This window comes from Rhinichthys klamathensis, unplaced genomic scaffold, assembly GCF_029890125.1.
Source record: "Rhinichthys klamathensis goyatoka isolate OS25496 unplaced genomic scaffold, OSU_Roscu_1.1 h1tg000140l_1, whole genome shotgun sequence".
In the NCBI taxonomy this organism is placed as follows: domain Eukaryota; kingdom Metazoa; phylum Chordata; class Actinopteri; order Cypriniformes; family Leuciscidae; genus Rhinichthys; species Rhinichthys klamathensis.
The window spans coordinates 2,042,412-2,065,551 of NW_026606675.1; the positions used below are offsets into that span (position 1 = coordinate 2,042,412).

A 23,140-nucleotide genomic window follows, 5' to 3' on the forward strand; every position below is an offset into this window, starting at 1 on the left:
TCGTGCATATTTACTTTATATAATAATAAATGTATACCAATTGTTTTTCAATCCCATTCAACTGTATTTTTAGAGAAACCTATTTCTACTAAATATTTCGGGAACTACTATCATGGCATATTCTCCCGGTTCTTTTTAACTGTAACACACAGCAGTGTCGAAGATGTCAGCGCCTGTAATGGACACATGTCATGTCTCTTGTTGTGCTAATCGCACTCCCAATGTTGTGTCTTGGGGCAGAGGAGGTCTCATCGCATTTGGGACATGCAATTCAGTTGCCCTTTATAATCCACAGGTACCGTCTGAATGATTATTTACTTTAGTTGAAATGATGTCGCATATTATTATTACACTTACATTACTACGTTACTTACACATGTTCCGATTCTTTAATTCAATGATGTGCAAACTTAAAACTCAAAGCTATGTAAGTGTACCTTCTGATAAAGCAGTTTAACATTAAATGTGTTTAGTGAACTGTCACATAAGATGTGACAGGTCACTGATACTGTGACAGGTTTGTTTCACACTAATTTGATTTATTATTGATTGTCATCAGGAAATAAGGATTGTCGAGTTACTTAATAAACATACTGGAAGGGTGAATGCTGTCCAGTGGGTTCATAAACAGGATTGCAGTAAGTCTTTGACTTTAACCATCATTAATACATTATCTTTATGCATCTTTATTCAACTTTCTGTCATGGCCATACACAATAAAAACAAAAGAACTTGTAGAAATGTAAGCTGTCTGTTTCTTTAGGTCCGGAAACCCAGCTGGTATCTGGTGGGTCAGATAATAATGTTATTGTTTGGGATAAGCAGGATGGGAAGGTATGTGTTTACAATAACGATAAATATAAATACTAGGGCTGTCAAATGATTAATCACGATTAATCACATCCAAAATAAAAGTTTTTTTTACATAATATATGTGGGTGCACTGTGTATAATTATTTTGTATATATATAAATACACACACATGCATGTATATTTAAGAAAAAAAATTATTTATATATAAAATATTTATATATAATATAAAATTAGATATAAATCTATATACAGTATAGACATGAAAATATTTCTTAAATATATACAAGCATGTGTGTGTATTTATATATATAAAATAATTATACACAGTGCACCCATATATAGTATGTAAAAAAACTTTTATTTTGGATGTGATTAATCAGATTAATCATTTGACAGCCCTAATAAATACTTTTGCTGACAACATAATTGGGTCCTTTCTGTTATGCAGTACTTTTTTTTTTTCATTGTACAGTATTTTCCTAATATATTATAAAATATCAAATCAACAACCTTTAAAAATATTTATTTTTTCATTTCTACAATAATATTTGTTTTAATTTTACATAAATTTACTAGAACTGATGTTGCCATTTTGTTTTAAAACCATGCACTCTGGTTCTATGTATCACTTTCCATCTTTAGTGTTTTGTAATATCTTTGGAATAACAGCCGAATAGAATAGAATAGAAAGCTTTTATGTCAATATACTTACGTACAATGAAATTAGTAAGTGCTTTCCTTGGTGCCGGAAAAAATATAACACAAACAATATTACATATGACACAAAATATTAAACCTATTGTAAAAAGTAAACAATTATGTAGTCAAATATTTATAAATATTGCAACACATCCCTTGTTTTAAGAAATCCTTAGTGATGCTAACACCCTTACTAACTGTTAGGAAACGGGAAAGTAAGTGGAAAATCCTAGAGAAAAACTGTAAAAAAGAAGAAGAAGAAATATTACGAAAATAGTTAAATTAGATTAGATATTAAATAAATATATAATCTATTAAATAAATTAAATTAGTTTAAAATACATAAATATAATTGATGAATATAAATAATAATAAAAAAAATATTACAGGAAAGGAATGACCCAGCTGTGTCAATTATATATATATTCTGTGAAGGAACTTATCTTCTAGTATATTTGTCTATAAGTGGATAATCATAAAAGCTTAATTAGTGATTTGAGTTGAGTGTGTCCCTCTTCTGCTCAGTTCACAGCATGTGCAGTGTGTTCAGGACACTCAGGGCCCGTGTGTGCAGTGGACGCCGTGTCTCTGTCCTCCTCTCACTTACTGGTGGCCTCAGCTTCATCTGACTCCACTGTTAAAATCTGGACATGCACCTCTGATACAGGTAAAAGAAGAAGTGAGCTTTCAGTTCATTAGAGTGTGGATTGAAAGTACTCAATCTATTAATGCATTTTTTTAATAAGTGTTTGAGGATTTTTCGAATTCTCCAAGCCTGACATCTGCTGGTCGATTCTTGTAAATGATAACTAGGCCTTAATTCAAATTTATTACATATACCCCGGTAGTTCAAAAGCTATTTATTTTTCATCGTAGGGAAAAAAGTAGAATTTGCTATGGATTGTGACCAAGAACAACAGAGATTAAATAGTACATCAAACATAAACATATCTGTTTATATTTAATGTTATGGTGGATTTTTAATAGATAAGATTAATTATGTTACTAACCATAAAAATCTGATTTTAGATTTTATCTTATGATAAACTTTTATCACACTTCCCATTTTTATGTCTGATGGTGACTAACTTTCCATTCTACATCTAACAATAAAACAAAATAAATCTTACTTCCTTTTATTTAGGATGTAGCCATCAGACCAACTTTCGATATGATCTAACCTTCTAACAAACTTTTGACTCAATGTAACCTTGGTCAATGGAAAAAATCTACAACAATGTACACTACCATTTAAATGTTTGGGGTCAGTAAGATTTAAAAATGTATTTGTTCAGCAAGGATGCATTAAATTGACAGAAATAATTTGTAACATTATAAAATGTCTTCACTACTAATGTAACTTTCTGCATAACTTTCAAATAATCCTGAAAAAAAGTATCTCAAACATTTTAAGCAGCATAACTGTTTTAAACTGTGATAACTAAGAATAAGAAAAGTTTCTTGAGCAGAAAATCAGCATATCAGAATGATTTCTGAAGTATCATGTGACACTGAAGACTGGAGTAATGATTCTGAAAATCAGCTTTGCATCACAGGAATAAATGACCTTTTAAATTACATTAAAATAGAAACCAGTTGTTTTTAATTGTAATAATATTTCACAATATTACAGTTATTTCTGTATTTTATTATCAAATAAATGCAGCCTTGCTGAGCATAAGTTACTTTTTTTCCCCCAAAACATTTAAAAAAAAATCACACCAACCCCAATCTTTTGAATGGTAGTGCATTTTTATATATTCAAAATGTTTAATATGTCTATATACATGTGAGCATGTCATGTATTTAGTGACTTTAGATGAGTCACATTTACATAAGTAATAAGAAGAGGCTAATCATGAAGGAAATGTGTCTTAACTTTAAGTCTCTCCCTAAAGATCAATGAAGATTAAGAATTAAGAGCTCAAACTATGAATGAAAGCTCATGCATCATTTAATTGATCCTACTGCTTTCTTTCTGATGTCCATTCTTACTGTTCAGAAAGAAAGTGATATTTCAGCGGCCAAAGTTTGTGATGAATTCTTTGCAGAGTGTGTGAAAGCCATGTATGGTTGGGTAAATGCAATATTTCTGTATTGTTTTGACAAAATTTGAGTCATGCGATGATGATGATGAATTACATCATTCCCCTAACATTCAATTGACAGTAATCTAATGAGTTATCATGCAGAACCCAAACTTCTGAGTGCATTATTAGGTTTTATGGCTAATTGGTCTTATATCAATATATTTTTTTGGTTATCAATACCCTACTTTAAAATAATAAGTTGTTATTTGTGAGTTAGACGGGTTGATTCTGGTGTTTGTGTTCTCTTCATTAGCTGAATGCCTCCAGACCGTATCTTTTGGCAGTGGGTTCATGATGGATGTGTCCTTGGTGCTGTTGCCAGGCAGCAGAGGTAAGCTGTGCCTGGAGCTCGTGTTGATTTGCAGGTCTGTTCATCCCTATCACAGGTTAAAATCTCATTCAGTGCTTTAAAAATGTCCTGGGGCGACGTTAGCCTGCCCTCTTACATTATTCACAACTGGACTGTAGCTGTATTTTACTTCTAGATGGCGTGAATAGACTTAGTCACTTGTCTGCCTCGTATGTCCATGTGAATGAGGAGGATAACTCCTTCTCTTGCAGTTCCAGTGCTCGCCTGTGGAGGAGATGACAGCAGAGTTCACCTGTACGTGCAGCTCAGTGGACAGGTAAGACTGAGGGGTCTGTACTTTATATTAATGCTGTATAATCTGTTCATATTTTGCATGTCATGTGGGTGTGTGAATGTTAACTGTGGTTGTGTTTAGTTTCAGAGGCTTCTGACCCTGACGGGACATGAGGATTGGGTCCGATGTGTGGAGTGGGCCACGAAAGGTAGGACTTCTGAATGGAATAAATGTGCTTAGGAAAAAAATATTAGGTCCCACTTTATATTAAGTGGCTTTAAGTACTATGTACTTACATTTAAAAATAAGTACAATGTACTTATTGTGTTCATGTTGTATTGTAAAACACATTGCTGCTATTGAGGTGTGACACGGGTTAGGTTAGGGACAGGTGTGGTGGTATGGGTAGGTTTAAGGGTGGGTTAAGGTGTAAAGGGAGGGTCAACAGTGTAATTACAAATGTAATTACATAAATTAATTACAGCTGTAATTACATGCAGGTATTTTACAAATGTAAGTACAATGTAAAAACATGTATGTACACAATACATGTACACAATCCATTGTATCAAATTATTAATGTTAATGTTAGTACATAGTAGTTAAAGCCACTTAATTTAAAGTGGGTCCAATTTAACCTTTGTAGCCTTCTGTCCTTCAGAACGAGGTCTGAACAATGTTTTTTTTAAAGACATTATTACTTGTACTCAGGAAGGACTCTTAAATTGATCAAAAGTTACAGTAAAGACATTTATAATGTTACAAAAGATTTCTATTTCAAATAAATGATGTTTATTAAAGAATCCTGAAAACATGTATCAAGGTTTCCACAAAAATATTAATCAGCACTGTTTTCAACATTGATAATAAGAAATGTTTCTTGACCATCAAATCGGCATATTAGAATGATTTGTGAAGGATCATGTGACACTGAAGGCTGGAGTAATGATGCTGAAAATTCAGCTTTGCATCACAGGAATAAATTGCATTGCAAAATAAATAAAATACAATATTTAAAATTGAAAAAAGTCGATTTCCCAGCGATAGTGTTTTTACTTATTATTATTTTTAAATAAATGAATTCTTGATGTGCATAAGATTCTTATTTCAAAAACATTTAACACATCTCTTACCGACCCTAAACTTTTGAACGGCAATGTCTGTTAGCTGTTAGGTAATGCTAGCTAAGATATTACAGTAACTGATAAACATATTTAAAATTTAAAATATAGATGACTCATAACAGTGCTTTGTAGACTGTCCCTTCTATCCAGCTACCTACCAGAAGTTGACCAAATTGACTATTTAGTTGCTACTTGCTAACTAAAAATTATTTTTTTATTGGCTATTTATTCAAAAGAAATATGTCCCATCCAAATCAAAGACCCATTTAATACATATGATACAGTTACGGCAGTGAAAACAGTCCAAGGATTTATAACGCTCTATCCTAAGGAGACGGTATTGTCATGTGAAAATAAGGCATTTGCTTAAATATATAACCGGGAAAGCATCACATACTACTTTCTCTACTAATTTTACTACTACACATACTACTTTTACCTTACTTGTGTTTCAACTGCTGAATGTGTAGATGGAGAGCTGTGGCTAGCCAGCTGTTCACAGGACTGTCTGATCAGAGTGTGGAGACTGTTTGCCAAGACTGTGGCTGAACCGGACTGTCAGACTGACGCTGTTATTAAAATGAAGGAGAACATCTTTCAAGTGTCTGGAGATGGTGAGGCTGGAGGCTTTGCGTGATTGTAATTTAGTTGTGTGATCATTTATAGAAATTGGTTATTGTTCAGTTGAATAGTCTTGGTTGTCTTGGTTTACAGATGCTTAAAATCAAGGATTGCGTAAACATTGTTTTGTAATCAGAGTCCAAAAATTAACTGGCCAGGACCTAAATGCAAAAGCTAACTTATGTTTATTTCTATGTTTATGTTTGTGCTCTAGAATTTGCTGTGAGTCTTGAAACGGTGTTGGCTGGACATGAAAACTGGGTTTATGGAATTCACTGGCAACCTCCATGTGTCAAAGGTATTCCTGAATGTTTTCGTTTGATTTTGTGTCTTAATTTAACTGTAATGTGCTGTAAAAATTAATTACCTGTTGACATTGTATTATTTTGTTTGTATTACCTTTTTATATTTATCCCGTCTCTGCCTGTGTTTGGTCACTTGTCTCCCCCTGCAGGTGACTCAGTGGAACAGCCCCTGAAGCTGCTCTCTGCCTCAATGGACAAAACCATGATCTTATGGGGGCCAGAGGAGGATTCAGGCGTGTGGGTGGAGCTGGTAAAGTCACCTTGTTTACAACTAAATAAATACTGTCATTGGGGAAACAAATTAGAAGGTGGATTGGAAAGCATTCTCACAGTTTGACATAAGAAGGTGCATTTTTATGTGTGTTTATGTAACACATATGAGACAACATTGCTGGGTTTTTTGTTAATGTGTAATGTCCATAGTGGTGGATCCTGGATATTGATAATGAGACCAGTTGTGAATGGAAAGAAACTGTTCTTGTTGCGTGAGGAATTAGTCTTGATGGACCTCAGCCTCCAGCTGGAGGGTAGTGCCTCAAACAGTTTGTGCCCGGGGTGAGAGGGGTAAAAGGGCTGCCCGCTTCAGGGTCCTGGAAGCGTACAGGTTCTGAAGAGAATTGCAGATTTCCTCCAATCATTTTCTCAGCAGTGCGAATGACACACTGCAGCCTGCTTTTGTCCTTGGCAGTGGCAGCAGTACCAGATGGTGATGAAGGAGGTGGGTATATGGACTCTGATGGAGGTGTAGAAGTGCACCATCATTGTCTTTGGTAGGTTGTACTTCTTTAGTTGCCGTAGAAAGTAAATTCTTTAATCAGAGAGTTGATGTTCAGCACCTACTTGAGATCCTGGGTGATGATGATTCACAGTATGGACTGGGGAGTCACACTCACACAGGATGATAGGGCAGGGTTCTTCCTGAAGTCTACCACCATCTCCACTGTTTTCTCAGCATTAAGCTCCAGGTTGTTCTGACTGCACCAGGTCACCAAATGGTCAATCTCACACCTGTAGGCAGACTCATCCCTCTCAGAAATGAGCCCAATGAAGGTGGTGTCATTCGCAACGTCAGTAGTTTGACGGATTGGTGACTGGAGGTGCAGCTGTTAGTTAAAGGGGAAAGAACACAGCCTTGGGGGAACCAGTCCTGACAGTCCGGGAGTCAGAGACGTGGCTTAATAACTTTATCGTATTAACAAAAACTAGTTTGTGACTGCTATTTAAAAGCCTTACCTTATAATACTGTTTATTCATCGGTGTTAGGGAAATTCTTACAATTTATGTGTATGCTAAGTAAAGCGATGGTACTTGTGTGTGTCAGCCATTTTAGAGAAATAAATGTGATTGGTTCAAATTCTTAAAAATTTGGTTCACGGCTTAATGACCATGGGGAAATGTGGGTTCCATGGCCAAACCAGTTGAGAACCACTGTTTTAAACCACAGTGTGCATTGTTGTTATTTAACATTGTTGTTTTTAAGTATTTATATAGCAACTTTCAAACAAATCCGATGCAATACAAAGTGCTTTGTGAACATATACAAGCAATGAAAATGTTATGCTCTCTGTTCTGGGTCATGCAGGATATATCTGCCCTTTTTCGGCTAACTGTGAGGGACTGTGAATGACTGGCAAGTTCCTCTCAAAAATGGGATGGCGATACTTCAGATAACCTTAAATCTGGACATCTGTTGTAATAAAAGGTTTTGATTGGCATAGCCACAGCAGATAACCGCATCGGCTGTGTGGTTTATTAATAAGAGGTAGTCACTTTGATCTTGGCACACAGACAAAGGTCTCTGGGTTCAGATCAATGGCTCCTCCTGATTCTGACACTTGGAGCGGTTTAGTATGATGATGATGCACGTGTTTTGTCATACTAAGGCATGTCCAATTAAAAATGAAAGGCTGTAGTTGTAAGAAGAAAGCGGTTGATTTCAAGTCTTGTGTTGTACCTGGATGCAGTGGGGTTGTTCCTCATCTGTTATTTCTGCACTGCATGTGTCTTCTGTATTGAGTCGTAAAGGGCAAACGATATGAGGTGGGTGTGAACTGGGTTATCAGATGTGGATGAGAGCCTTTGAACTGACAGATTCATGGAGACTAAGGAAATAAATGTGGGTTATCGTACATCCTTTCTGATTTCCACCTTCTGATCCCCTACTTCAGCTTTAGCTCAGGCTAAGAGATAAGTAACAGAATAAACAGATTTTATATGTGCTCACAAATAGGGATTCATATTTTAATTTGTGCACTTGAAAAAACAAAACAAAAACTGATAAGGTTGTAGCATAAAGGCCCTTTCACACTAAACATAAATATTTGTCAAAATAGATTTTGAATAGACACAATGGTTTAGCAATTTACACCAAGAGTGAACATTTAGCTGATGACAAGCAACGATTTTGTGAGTGTGTAGAATTAATAAGTCATCTAAATTAATTATTTATTAATTTAGATAACATATTTTTATAATATACTCTTTATGCAAACCTCCAACAATTACATAATAAATGAAATAAAACAGAGGCATTTTATGGACTTAATCTCACTTTATTTACTGATTGTTTTTGCTGCTGATCTTTGATTAAATTCCACTATTCACATTAGCTTTGCTTAGGGCTAGGCGGTATGTTATTATATATATATATATATATATATATATATATATATATATATATATATCGTGGTGATACTGATAATAAAGTCTTATCGGTTCTATCATTAAAAATTTTGCTATATAGTTTGTGTCGTGGTATGTAAATATATCACCTTGATCATCATCAGTGACAAAGAAACATATATGAATTGACAGCAGCCTAATATTCCTGTGTTGCAGTCTGTGTCATTAATGTTAATCAAACAACAAAAGACAAAGAGAAAATCACTCTCTGCTCTTGACTGAATAAAGAATAATCTGAATCTTTAATAAGAATCAGTTTATATTTAATCATACAGTGAAGACGTTGCAGCATATTTCTTACTGTATTGTATTTGTCCTATTGTTTGTAATTTGCATATTTATTCTTATATTTAATAACAAAAATAAAATAATGAAATTAACTGTTTTGTGATATGTATTGTTATCTTGAAAGGAAATATCATATTGTGAAATAAGATTTTGGTCATACTGCCTAGCCCTAGCTTTGCTATAGTTTTGGTGCGAAAAGGCCTGTGCTAATTAAATATCCATAAATATGGCAGTTTATGTTATCTAAAACTTGCCTTCGTTGCACAGTTATTGACTGACTGCCAGTGCCCTACTAAGCAGAAAATGACCAACATCGCTTTGGCTAATTAACACATCTACAAAGAAGAGCCTTCTCCATAATGATTAGACTAATTGGTCAGATTTAGTAGAGAACTGCTTTGCTGTGGAGTGGCCAGGCAAACCGCTGGGTAAAGTACACCCTCCTAATAAGTCATGAACGGTGTGGGGGGGACTGAGACTCTGTTGTGCTAATGGTTTGTTCTCTCTGATAGACCAGAAGGTGGAATGGATGGATTATGATGATAGATCTTTAACCTCTAGACCTCCTGACCCACACACACCTCCAGTTGGCGTACTATTGAGCTGCTCTTAGTATCCATAATTGTTGCATTGCTCACTTTCAGCTTCATGAATCTCTCATCTATACAGGAATGAAACTATGAGTAAAGCATTAGTTTGTCCGGTAGCGATTACCTTTATCTTGTAAGATAAAGTGCAAGATAATCCAAGTAGTCATTTAGCAAACGCTTTTATTCACAGTGACTTGCAGTATACTTATTAAATCAGCCTGTAACAGCTTGCGCTAAGTACATTTCATGGATTGCTTCTGGTGGGCTTCAAACCTACATGTACCCATTTCTCACTGGTTCTGTCCAAAGTGTGTTATTATTATTTTTTTAAACGTTTATTAGTATGTGTATTCTCTGGGAATCGAATCTGCTGCCTTGCCGTTGTTACCAGCCCAGATCTTTTAACTTCTAGGCCACAACATTCACACATGACCTGATGTAGTACTGAGAAGCTGTTCATTTCCAGAATATCAACCTCATGACGAGTTTTGTGGTTCCCCGCATTGTTTTCTTTTGTGCCATCCCAAACTCTGTGGTTGTGTTACAACACACATTTGTGCCACCGATCCATATCAGTGTTCCATCCCTAAACAAGAGTGATTGCACATTTTACCCATGAGATTTGGCCGTGATATCCGAGTAGCCATGTGGATGGAATTCAAAATCAATCTGGTTAATGTTGCATCACTCTTTCCAGAATGGCTCGCAGAGATCCGTGCCATTCAAAGTGAAGGGCTCTCTTTATCGCAGTCATTAGTTCCGCCATATTCACTCCGTAGCGTAGGATATGCCTGTGAAGGGCATGCCTCTCTATTGACGTATACCGAAGCATTGATAGCCCTTACGTTTGGTGGTTTGTGGATTTAGGTTTAAATCCGTGTTTTCCAGCCAACATGGCTCTGTCTGAACTGTCCTGCATGCCTTGTGGGAGTGTTAAAATCTCAGTGTTAGATAGCTGATTTGTCCATCTAGTGTTGTCGTTTTGATGAAGAGCTTAAGCTTGCCACCTGATCTGGCAATATCTTTGAGACATGCTCTGCTGGGCATGACAAGAGACTGTGAATCATTGAGCGGTGACACCCCTGAACGCGAGGGATCACCGGTGCTCTTAACACGGCTGCTGGAAGTGTCTTGTCCTGCTCAAGGTCAACAGGATACACCATTGTGATGCTTGTCAAGTGTCAACTGAAATTTTCATACCTGCTTTTCACAGCCGTAAGTGTGTTTAGATAAAACTACTAAATTATTATTGGTAATGCAGATGTTGAGGCTGGAGCATCAGTCTTTGCTTGCACACAACCATAAATAAATGTAGAGGCAGGTTATCGCTGATGGCATAATCATGACTAATTATCTTGTTTTATACAATGTTACCACTTGCTCTGTTGCACGACTCGCTTCCCCTATTACCGTGAGACACTCGAGCTGCATTAAGCATGTTAGACACGGGCCAGACAGAGGGCAAGCCGCGCTACAGTGTGCTGAAAAACAATTACAGTGCTTTGGTATTCATAGCCCAGCCCGGTCAGGGGAGTTTACACGGATTCATTCTTCATGTGACCATTTTGTCTCCTAGCCTTCCGAGGCTCATATTTGATTTAATGTGTGCGTGATTACGTTTAACATCACATTAATGCATGCAAAGGAAGCAAACACGATTTATTTCTCATTTAATAGTCTCCTCTTTGCATACATTGTGCTTTTCGCTTGTCGGCCTGATTAATTGGTGTCCTCAGACTGTTACTTAACGGAGATGGAGCACAGCTGTAGACTCTCAACTCAGATTGCTCAGGATTCATGACTCCTAATTAGCGTCCTGCTTGACCAGCCGGTTTATCAGGGGCAGTGACACCAGCAAAGGCCTCTTATACAACACTCACCATCAAGAACGTGACAGAGAGAACAGAGTGTAGTTCCCAGGTTTTTGTTTTCCTATAAAGTTGCTCTTTGGGATTGAATTTTAGTCACCCCAGGCAATTAACTCATAACAGCTGCAACACAATGTCATTCTCTCTGTATAATCAATTGAACAAAGAACCCCAAAAAGAGTTTATAGTTCTAATGAACATTTGTGAACAGCATTGCAAAGTTATATGGTTGGAATTACAGCTCTCAACCTGTAGTTAGTACCATAGTTTCTTGTTAGTATGACATGGGCTTGAATAGCTCATACTATTGAACGAAATAAGCACAATCTATATCATTTGTTCCATATGTACAAATTACATTCACAGTTTAGTTTGCCATTTTTGAATAGTGCCCTAGTACCCCGAAGGAACTCCAGAATATGGCCCCTGATTGAATCAAATATCTGGGAATAAGGCAAAACAACAGAGAACAAAAATAGTGAAGTACTTCTCAGATGCATTGCTTATTTACAGAAATAATCTTTTACATTTTGCCAAAATGATTCATTGGCAGTTATTACCACCTTTGTGACGTCAACTAACGTGATTGAACGACGGACATGTGACAAAGTTACTATGGTTTTGGGAAACAGTCATGACTAGCTAGTTAATTTCTCTAACAGTCCATCGCACTATAGTAGTTATGCAGCAAGCTACAGTGATGTATGGGAAACATACAACCAAAATGTCTTTCAAGGGGTTACCAGTCCACTATGGCATCCTTGAACAAAGTGTTTAACCCTAGTTTTTTAGTTTTCCAGAGATATTGTGTAATATGTTGTTTTGGATTGAACAAATAAAATCAATAATAATCATTCTTATTTAACATTTTTAAGTAGTTACAAGAACCTTTCAGTTTTGATGTGTAGTACGGTACACTAGAATATGGATAGGTTGAATAATTATTTCTCCATTATTTCTTGTTGAAGGTTCGTGTTGGGGAAGTTGGAGGAAACACCCTGGGTTTCTATGGATGCCAGATGAGTCCAGACGGCTCTATGATTTTGGCTCATGCCTTTCACGGAGCGCTGCACCTCTGGCACTGTGACAGAAACCAGGTCAGATGTAACTGACAACAAGCTCTTTATGCAGACATTGCTGTTTACCTAAGTCTATTATGATTTATAGTAAATGGGGTAAATGAATATGGAGATTTGTGTGTTGCACAGGGAGAATGGAGGCCTAGTGTGGTCATTTCGGGTCACTTTAATGCAGTGCAGGACTTGAGCTGGGACCCCGAGGGAGAGTTCATCATCACTGTCGGATCAGACCAAACCACTAGACTCTTTACACCCTGGACGAGAAAAGGATGCTCACAGGTTTAAACAACTATCAGCACTTCAACCTGTTGATTTTTGATTGATCAAACACTGTCAGTTTATTTTTATCTGGTGAAGATTGATCGACTCTTTCTGTGTTTTCAGATTACTTGGCACGAGATCTCGAGGCCGCAGATTCACGGCTTTGACATGCAGTGTCTGGCTATGGTGGGGCGTTTTCAGTTTGTGTCCGGTGCTGACGAGAAGGTCCTGCGGGTGTTCAAGGCTCCACGGAATTTCGTGGAGAACTTGGCTAACATATCATGCACCTCTCTGGAGAAACTGCTGGGCTGTAATGTAAGTACTTAGAATCATCTCATCTTCAAACTTTAATTAGTTACGTCAAATAAAACCTCGGTTTTAATTACTCTTTGCGCTGTCTTAGATCATCAAGAGATTTTAAGATGAGTCTCACATTTTTCCATTATACTAATGCTAATGTTTATGCAAATGCTCTTAGATGTATAGATAAATGAGTTTCATTTTCTGTAACTTGAGGTCATGGTAAATGAGACGGCATAAATGGCATTCTCCATTCAGGTTGATCTTCTGTGTCACTCGTCTCGTGCTGCCAAACACAGTCCTGCTCGTATACAGAAAAATTGCAAGCATTTTGCTTTCATACAACCGTATATACAAAAAGTTATTGCATTTCGGACAAAATTTTACCCATTAGTAATATAATACGAAAAAATGATTGTATAGAAGGGTTTATATAGAGAGGTTTTATGGTGTAGCTCTGTCTCCTGGGTGTTCAGGATATAGCAGACCTCCCAGAGGGAGCCAGCACTCCTGCCCTTGGCCTGTCCAATAAGGCAGTGTTTCAAGGTATGAACCCTTTGAAATCGTTTACCACAGGAGAATTTGCATTGTGCGGATCCCAAGAGAGTGGTGAGGCAGTAACTAACCTTTATTGTGGCGTCTGATCTGTTTACAGGTGACCTCGCATCACAGAGCCCTCAACAGGACAGTAAAGATTTCAATAGCATGTCCGACCAATATAAAGAGTCCTACTTTCATCCTGTCAAGCTCACAGGTACTTACATTTGTATACACTCCAGTGTTTCTCAAATGGTGGGTAATGTTACAACACAGTAAAAAAAATGTTTGGTTTTAGTTCTTTGCCAAAACAAAATATAATATACAAACGGCTTTATGGCAATAGTCAAAAGCTTGTGAGAATAACATCACCGGTTAGACACTGTATGTGAACAATTCCTGAGTTACTCCTAGAAAACACTACATCTGTGACAAGCAGTTATTAAAAACAGTTTTCTCTGATTTATTAATGTATCTGGGGCATGAATCAGAGATACTGGAGACAAATGAGGGGGATGGGTGGAGGGTGAGTGTTGAAGCAGGGGGGTTTATGCCTCTATTGCTCCGGGCAAACAGTAGCAAACATTGTCAATTTGATTGAAAAAGCTCCTTAATCTGGAATCATAATTAGAAAGAAGGCTTATATAATTGCAAAGTTAAAATATTGATGACTCTGGGCTATGGGGAGCGCAATGAGGCGGACACAGAGTTGTTAATGGAATAATACCACTCTCTCCATCTCCCTTCTTCTGGAGGGGCAGAGAGGGAAATAATTAAAATAAAACTGCAAACCAGGGATGAATTAAAAAAAAAAACGCCTGGTCTCCATTCCATTTCAATTGGGGCATGTGTTGCATAAGTGTCTGTGTATCTAAATGAGACAATATTATTTCAGGCTTGCACAAAGAGAGCTAAATTTGATTTACACCATGTCGTAAAGCTAACGGCCATTGAAAATTGTAGATAAAGCTGCTGTTGTTCCAAACAGTTTTGAGTAAATTGCTCGGCTGTGTATCTGTTGCTAAATGAAAAGATGAGCCTTTTGAAAAATACGTCTATAGGAGTCTGCTCATTTCTCATAATAACTATGTTTATATTTTGTGACTGTGTGTGTGTGTGTGTATTTTCAGAGCCTCCGACAGAGGACGACCTCTTGCAGAACACACTGTGGCCAGAGGTACAGAAGCTGTGAGTCTCCCATCAATTCTCATTTGTGTGCGTCTGCCCTCATTGGATGTTTTGCAGCAGGCACTAATTCTGCACCACATTATAGTTTAAACAGCTTGTGTGACATAAATAATGCAGCATAATAGGTATTTCGAGCTCACAAGAACAACCATTTGTCCTGTATGTTGACACTAAACAAGAAAAGACAGAATTGTTAATTAAAATCTCTTTTTTTCTTTCTCTCTTCAACTTCCTACATTGAAACTAAGGCAGGAAACATACTGTATGCAAGTATGTGAATAAAAATGATTCAGGTTATGCAAGTTCGATGTTCTGAAATGTCAGACTACAGTTTGTTGCTTTCTCGAGTTTTAGCATAAACCAGATATCAGCTGATATTATTATTATTATTAATAATAATATAAAAAAAATTAACAACCAGTAGCAATTATTTTTAAATGTCTAGTAATCAATATGTAGAACTAATATTTAACAATTGTTTCATGTACGTGTTTTCGAACAGTGGTACTTTAAAATAATCATTATGCTACAAAAAGCTTTAAAAAATCAATAGTAATTATTAATGTTGAAGAATAATATAATAATAGCATACATAATGTCATAAGCTCTTAAACAACACAAAAGACACTTTAGACAAATGTTTATCACACCAAAAGTTACTTTTCCCTCAAATTTCTTCTATGATCAGTTTAGTCTTTCAGGTCCACTATTGTCATGGAACAACAGTTCGGTGTCATTTTAGTATTATTTATATGCTGCTATAGAATTTATTCATATTTTTTTATTTTTTTATTTTCAATTTTCGTTTTAGTAGTTTTGTTATATGCTTTTGTCATTTTTATTCAGTTTTTTTTCTTTCTTTCTATTTATCTTTAATTTTTATTTCACTTTTAGTTTTACTCATTGTAGTACTTAAACTTATTTCAGTTAGTTTCCAAAGCAAGCTGCAGATTTGCTTGGTGTTCAAATGTTTATTAGCTAGCTACGTGAATAGCATCCAGTTTAATAGCAGAGACATTTGAAGTCTCTATCGAACCCTTACTGAGGTTTGTTATCGCCACAGCAATGTAAAGGGCCAAGCATTTGATCCTGTGCGCACTTAGTATTTTCTGGCCTAAGTTTCCTAAACTTTTACTAGCAGAGAATAATGCCATAAAATGACATACGACTCTGACATTTGCTGAAACTGTCTGCAATGTATTAAAGAATTGGTTGCTTAGTGGCATTTTACACTGGTTGGTGGGAATAATGGGCATATTATTCAAAACAAGATTTGTGAAATTGTTATTAAACATTTAATGGGGTACTTTTCACAATTAAATATGAAATTTCCCCAAGGCATTTACATTCAATTGAAATGTACAGACTTGCATTATTTCAACATGCTCATAAGAATTCAAAGCCGGTTTCCCTGATACACAGGCGGCACTGGATAAACTCTAATAATTTGCATACACAGCTGTAAGCAGCTGAAGGCTTTGACAGCCTGGCTTCACAAGCTATTCATCCAGTGCTGGAAATTACTAAGCAGATCTGCTAATGGCTGCCAGAGCGCACTGCTTTCTTCCACTCCCATAAGCACAGGAGAGAGCTCACGGCAGCCCTGACACACAAATCATCCGTCGTGTTTGAATCACCGCCCCGACTGTCTCTGTGAACCTGTCACGGCGCTCAGGCTTTATTTGTGAGCAGGTACTGACAGAGCCCTCATTAACATCCCGTATCTCCGTGTCCTCTCCGCAGGTACGGGCACGGCTTCGAGATGTTTTGTCTGGCGTCTGATTCTGCGAAGACTGTGGTGGCCTCGGCATGTAAGGTACATTCACACGGGTGAACAGATGGTCATTAGTGTCACACAAATGTAGCCGTGGACTGTAATAACAGGAACAGGACACAGGAAAGCATGCATGCATGAAGCTGCACCGATCCTTAAGTGGTTTGAAATATTTAGTCGTTTGCCTTTTTAACAAGCTCGTGTCAGTTTAGCCCCTGATGTCCACGTGCAAGTTAATTTTCCTTCTCTTCGATGTAATGAGCCGCCTATCGTATTAAAAACGGATTGAACTCTCATGAGCAGGGCTGGTAACTGGCCTTACGTGCCCTCCGGCCGCCGTGACACACATTCTGAGACAGTTGAAGGGAGATCATTGGTTTGTGTCCTGGTCTGGCCCCCGTGGTTCTGCAAAACCCACACTGATCGCACACAAAGCCCTTCCGAATGAAAGCACATTCTGCGTGTCACCTGCCATTGTTCACGCTCGAGCGGAGCCTGTGAGGTTTATTCAGTGGGGCTGAAATGGAGGTTCTGCAGGCTCAGAGGACTCCGCTGTGGACATCAGGTTCATCCTCTAGCAGTGCTGGCTGAGCTGCGGCCGCTTCATGTGGGTTTAGAGCTCTGCTGAAAATGATCTAGATGTGTCTTATGCCACAGGCCTCTAAAGCAGAGCATGCTGCCATTCTCCTGTGGAGCACAAGTTCCTGGAAACAGCTTCAGTCGCTGCCCTGCCACAGCCTGACCATCACTCAGATGGCCTTCTCCCCAAACGGACGCCTTCTGTTAGCGGTTTCTCGAGACCGCACCTGGTCGTTATGGAGACGTGGAAACCCTGACTCTGATACAGGTGAGCAATAATTTGTCCATAATTTTAGGGATTAAATGTTGATATGACTATATAATAATAATAATATATTTTATTATCATGATAATATTATTAAATATAAAATATGAAACAAAATAATAAATATTACCATATTATTCACTGCATTTAAGAAAACTACTATAGTAATAATAATCAATACAATTAGATTTTACCACCTGGTTTGCTGTGCTAGTTTGTAGGACTACAATTTGGCCCAAAAAATTGTGATTATGTCAAAATGACTGATTAATAATAATAATTTTGTATTATTATTAAAGAAAATATGAAACAAAATTAATTCACTGTCATATAATTGAGTGTTTAAGAAAAAGAATATCGTAATGTTTTAATTTTACAGTACAACTAATGTTTACGAACAATACTAATGTTTATGGCTGTCTTAATTTCTTTATTGTCAATCATTAAACCAATGAGCTTTTAATTTGGTGAAAACTGCAGGGAGCCCTTAAGGCATTTCTTTTGTTGACAACAGCTTTTCATTACAAGTTTAAGGAGATTGTTGGTGCATATTGCGTTCCCAAATGCACTTTATTCGGTTCGAGTGAACCAATCCGCTCTGAGACCGAGACTGCAGATCATGAGCTCCTCGCGTACTGTTGTGCTTCACCCTGAAACATGCAAGCAATTCAATCCCAGCCCTTGCCATTTCCACACTAAGCCATATTGTGATTTCGTTTTTATTTTGATTAATCGTGCAGCCCTACATAAAACCCCTCAGAAGTAACGTTCAATAAGATGAATGTGAATGCTAACAGATAGCTTCCTCCAGGGTTTATAGACCTCCTGACTCATCGACAGCTTTTACCTTCCTCCATTTCTCTTTGTCAACACTGAGATTGCGGACTTCAGATGTTCGCCCACTAAGATTCTCCTGGCGTTTAGCAGCAGTTGTCTAGCGCCACCCGATTCATCACGTGTATCCTGAGCATACGGCACACGGCTAAATCACTGTTGACACAAGGTAACCAGAGGAGCGTCTGCTTTCCTTTCTCCATTTTCTGATGTGTCCGAGGCGTCGCCGAGACATGCCGCAGTCTGTTCTCGTTGAGGCTGGTATTACTCAGCCTGTATGCTGGAGACGTGGAGAGGTTAGACAGTGTCACAGCTGATCAGAGAACAGGCCAGTATGGCGGTCCAGCTGTGTCATGTATGGAGAAATCTATCCGTTGCTGCCTGACCTTAAATTAGCAGTGTTCGGTTGGTGTGTTCAGGGCACCCACTGGCCAAAGTGGCATCATCAGAGTGTGATGACCTCGATAGCTGGACTTTGGGTGACCACAAATTCAGTCTAGAGAAATTAGAGCAAACACAGAGGCTAAACGTTACTACATTTGACTATTTTGTGAATGTTAATTTAGTAATGATACAGATGTGAAAACTCTTGTGTATATCACATCACATTTGTTGTCTTTTAAGGTTTACCTATTTGTTTGTTTTTTTCCAGAGACAAGCTTTTCTCTCTACGCAAACACTAGCAAGGACACAGCGGTTCACACACGCATCATTTGGTCATGTGACTGGAGCTCCGACAGCAAGTACTTTGTGACATCAAGTCGAGACAAGAAGGTAGGTCCAGATTAACGTTGAACTCAGCAAGTGTTGCGCTAGTCCGCATGGCAGTTGTTTTGAAATTGTACGGCCACAGTTGTGTGAATGCAGCATTATGTAAAAGTTTTCAGTAACCAATATACCTTTGTAGAAAACTAAAATGTCAAATAATGGAGGGACTGGCGAGTCAAAGCGGGTAATATTGTGTGCAACAGTCCGGAAGTAAAATCTCCATTGAAAATTTTTTAACGATAGCTTGTAAACCTTTAAAGAAAGACCTACAGTTAGTTTCACTTCACCAAAGGCATATTCCATTGATTCATATTTTATTAGTATATCTTAAAGTCCCCCTGTGGTGAAAATCAAGTTTTTATTGTTTATATGGCTATGTGGTGTTTTTAATATGCTTTAAGACAAACCATGTGCAAATTCGTAAGTCAACACCATTGCTTAGTATTTTCTCCTTAAAACTGCAGTGAACCAAAGACAGTCTCAAAAAGGCGGTTTGAAATCGCTGGTGTTTCTGACATCACAAACTACCTTGTAACCAATCACGTCAAGGAGTGGATCTCTGAGCTGGTGTGAGTGAGTGGAGGCGGGGCTAGTTTGCATATTCATAGAACAGCGTATACTAAATGAGGCAAGGTGTAGAGTTACAGTCAAGCTATTTTAAGGCATGAAGGCATGTTTAAATATGTCATTTTGGTGATCAAAGATGAGCTTTAGGGGATGAAATTATTGATTACAGGGGGACTTTAAATATCTTATATTTAAAATAATCAGAATCACTGCAAGCAAATTTCGCCAAAAGACCTGGCAGCTGTATTCAGCTGGTCATGTGATCTCAACATGTCCACCCTGGTGAATGTGATCTCACCAAGTATAACATGTTCCTGGATCAACATCTTTTTTGATCTTGGAACAACTTTCCAATCAACCAATCAGATTTGAGGGACAAGTTTACAGTTTATGTCAAGTTTAGGCTTATCCCTAAAATCAGATGAACAGATAATCCTGGTTATAAGTCATGGGTAGGGTTAGGTTTAGAGGTAGGGAATTTTCAGACAGGAATGTTGATCCAGGAACATATGTTATTTGGCAAAATCACAATGACCTGTCTGCCCCTATGAAGCGACCTGCTCCATGTAGAACAAAACTACTGCTATTAGGCTACTGTTATGATTGGAGTTGATTTTTCTGAATTATTGAATCCTTTTTGAATGAGAGTGAAAAGACTGCATGCAACTTTAAATAATTGAACACCTCTCTCCTGCAGTCTGAGCTTTGACATTTGACCTTGTGTGTGTTTATAGGTAATCATCTGGGGTCCTGGTGTCGGTGAGTGTGAGGGTGTAAGCGTGACTCCCTGCTCCTCTGTTCTGGATGTCGGAGATTCAGCCACTGCCGTGTCTATCTGCCCATTTCTCTGTTCAGATCAGAGGTGACCATTTTGTAATGATCTTTATGTGACGCCATCATTAGAATTAGCATCATGTGTCTGAGACAAATGCTTAATTCTACGTGTGTGTGTGTAGTTATTTGCTGGCTGTAGGTCTAGAGAATGGGCAGATCGTGCTGTATAAATGGAGGCCATCAGATGATCTGTCTTCTGGATCAGACTGGAGCAGATGTGGAGAAACTGATGCTTGGTATCCTTTTTTCTGCGCATATTCTTACCTCCACTTTTTTATACTCTTGAAACGTCCAAACTAATGAGAAACGTGCATAAACCAGCTTTTGTCAACAAGAGAAGCTTCCTGCATTTTCCCACCCTAATAAAAGTGAGAAGGTTTAACATTTTAAAAAATCAGAAATTAGGATAGCCATAAATATTATTAATTTTATAGTTTTACTGTAAAATTTGTATTATATTATTTTTCTTAAATATATATATTTATTTTTACAGTGAAATATTAGAATAGTTATAGTTCTTATTTTGTTTAAAGTTTTTATTCGGTAATAAAAAAAAAGTAATTATTGTTATTTTATATGAGATTATATTTTATTTATTGATTTGTAATCATGATTTTGTGGCCAAATTGTGCAGCCCTACAGTCGGCACAGAAAATTTGACAAAAGTGAGCAGGTTCTTCAAAGCTGTTTAGCCAAAATAGACAAGCACATTATGCCTCATAAGCCCCTAAAAAATAATCTCACAGTTTCTCAGTCTTCAACTTACCTTCTCAGACCTGATCTCAAATCAAACAAGACAGTCGTACCTCCTCCCAGAATCCAGTGCTGGTGGTGTAATTGACAGCAAAAGGGCCTGGTGTATCTGAGCTGGCCCACGCTGCTCGGGAGAAGCTTCAGGTTGATACGGGGGCTCCCGTGGGCAGCTTCCGCATTGATCCGTGAAGAGAGGGAATGAGGTGTCAGAGAGAGGCCAAGCCGTGTTGTGCATTCTGTTTCTCGCTAGCTATCTCTCTCTCCCCCACAGCGGATTGAGTCCCGACTGGCTAAACTCTCTTTCTGTAGGTGTAATTGATAAACCGTCTGTGTAGGCACTTACACGTATCTCTTACCTAGAAGTCACTCTCCTTAGAAGCTCAAGAAGTCAAATTTTGCCTTGCCTTGCATTGCAGTGAGTTCTGAAAAACAAGATCGATTTGTGTGTTTATTCGTCTGCCTGTATTATTTTTTAAATGACCCAGTGTATTATAATCATCATAATTGAAGTATTTGGACTGGCAGAGCTGAAGTGAGACATCCAGACATGTGTGTAAGGGGTTATTTGGGTTGCCTTGAATCAACGTCCTTCCATGCTTGTGGCTTTCCTTGACCACCCGTCACAGTCAGAGTCACACGCTGGTGGTGAAGAGGCTGCGCTGGAGGCCAAGGCCGGGCCGGGCAGGACATGGGGAGCAGGAGCAAGGAGCTTGGGTCCAGCTAGCCAGCGCTGGTGTCGACCATGTCGTCAAAATCTTCAACATCAAAATCTCAGCGCTGTGACGTGCACTCTGGGTAATCTTCAGCGTGTCCAGCTGGAAAACGCAGTAATGAACTAGTCGCCTGATCAGCGGGCCTGAATGTGCTGTTTTTCATGGGGGATGATGCTGGGACCAGGTTTCTCGTTCCCTTAAATCAGCTTCTGTTCTTTGAATTTCAGCACTATTACTTATGACCTGTAAACACAAACTAATATACTATTTATGATGTATAAAAAAAACACATTGCTCTGTATTACAATAAATGTCTCTTTTCTAGTAATGAAATGTCACAGGAGTGATTTATCTCAAGCTAACTATAATTCTTTTATTGGCTTTTTAAAGCGCCCACATTCCATGAAAGGCAAATCCTCTTGTAATAACCTACAGCCGTAAGTGACGGTGAGAGAATAGGAAATCTGGCTCACATCCTCTCGTTTCCAGTGCCTGAAGGACAGATGAGCATTCGGATAAGATGTACAATGAGCCGTGAGGGCCATAGACTCACCAGGCGTGAATCATTCACAGGAGAAATAGTGTGTTTCATTTAGGAAATGTGCTCCTTTTTATTGAGCGCGTCCTTTATTGAAACCAATGACATTCATTCTTGAGACATTAAAGGAATGTTTTCTGGCTTCAATTCAACTTAAGTTGTATCGACAGCATCTGGGACATGCTTTTGATAACCACAGAAAATAATGTAGACTGCAAGACTAAAATGCTAAAAATATTCAGGAAGTAGTTTTTTGAAGTATAGCTGCAAGACTTAAACATTATGTTAACATGGTGTAATAGAATCACTTGCTAACTTGGTTTTCGCAAGGGTTATATGCATTTGTCAACCAATCATGACGGTAAACCCTGTACATTTTCTATTATATGTACAAGAACACCAGAAACGGACACCATGTGAACACTATACTTGCAAATACTGACTGTTTTGGAAGTGCAGCTGCAAGACGACAAACAACATTAACAC

The 23,140-nt window shown here is 37.8% G+C and overlaps 1 protein-coding gene across 1 annotated transcript; it reads left to right on the forward strand.

Annotated features, from left to right (window-relative positions):
- Positions 1-43: 43 nt before the first annotated feature.
- On the forward strand, positions 44-22,891 carry elp2 (elongator acetyltransferase complex subunit 2). The gene is made up of 22 exons (XM_056257641.1): positions 44-295; positions 560-638; positions 764-834; positions 2,038-2,179; positions 3,856-3,933; positions 4,164-4,228; positions 4,328-4,394; positions 5,781-5,924; positions 6,146-6,229; positions 6,386-6,486; positions 12,633-12,761; positions 12,873-13,022; positions 13,128-13,319; positions 13,781-13,850; positions 13,960-14,058; positions 14,972-15,029; positions 16,773-16,845; positions 17,461-17,650; positions 19,134-19,255; positions 20,551-20,678; positions 20,773-20,886; positions 22,030-22,891. Exons 1-22 carry the CDS (start codon positions 164-166, stop codon positions 22,184-22,186), a joined length of 2,445 nt encoding a protein of 814 aa, XP_056113616.1. The 5' UTR covers positions 44-163; the 3' UTR covers positions 22,187-22,891.
- Positions 22,892-23,140: the final 249 nt, after the last annotated feature.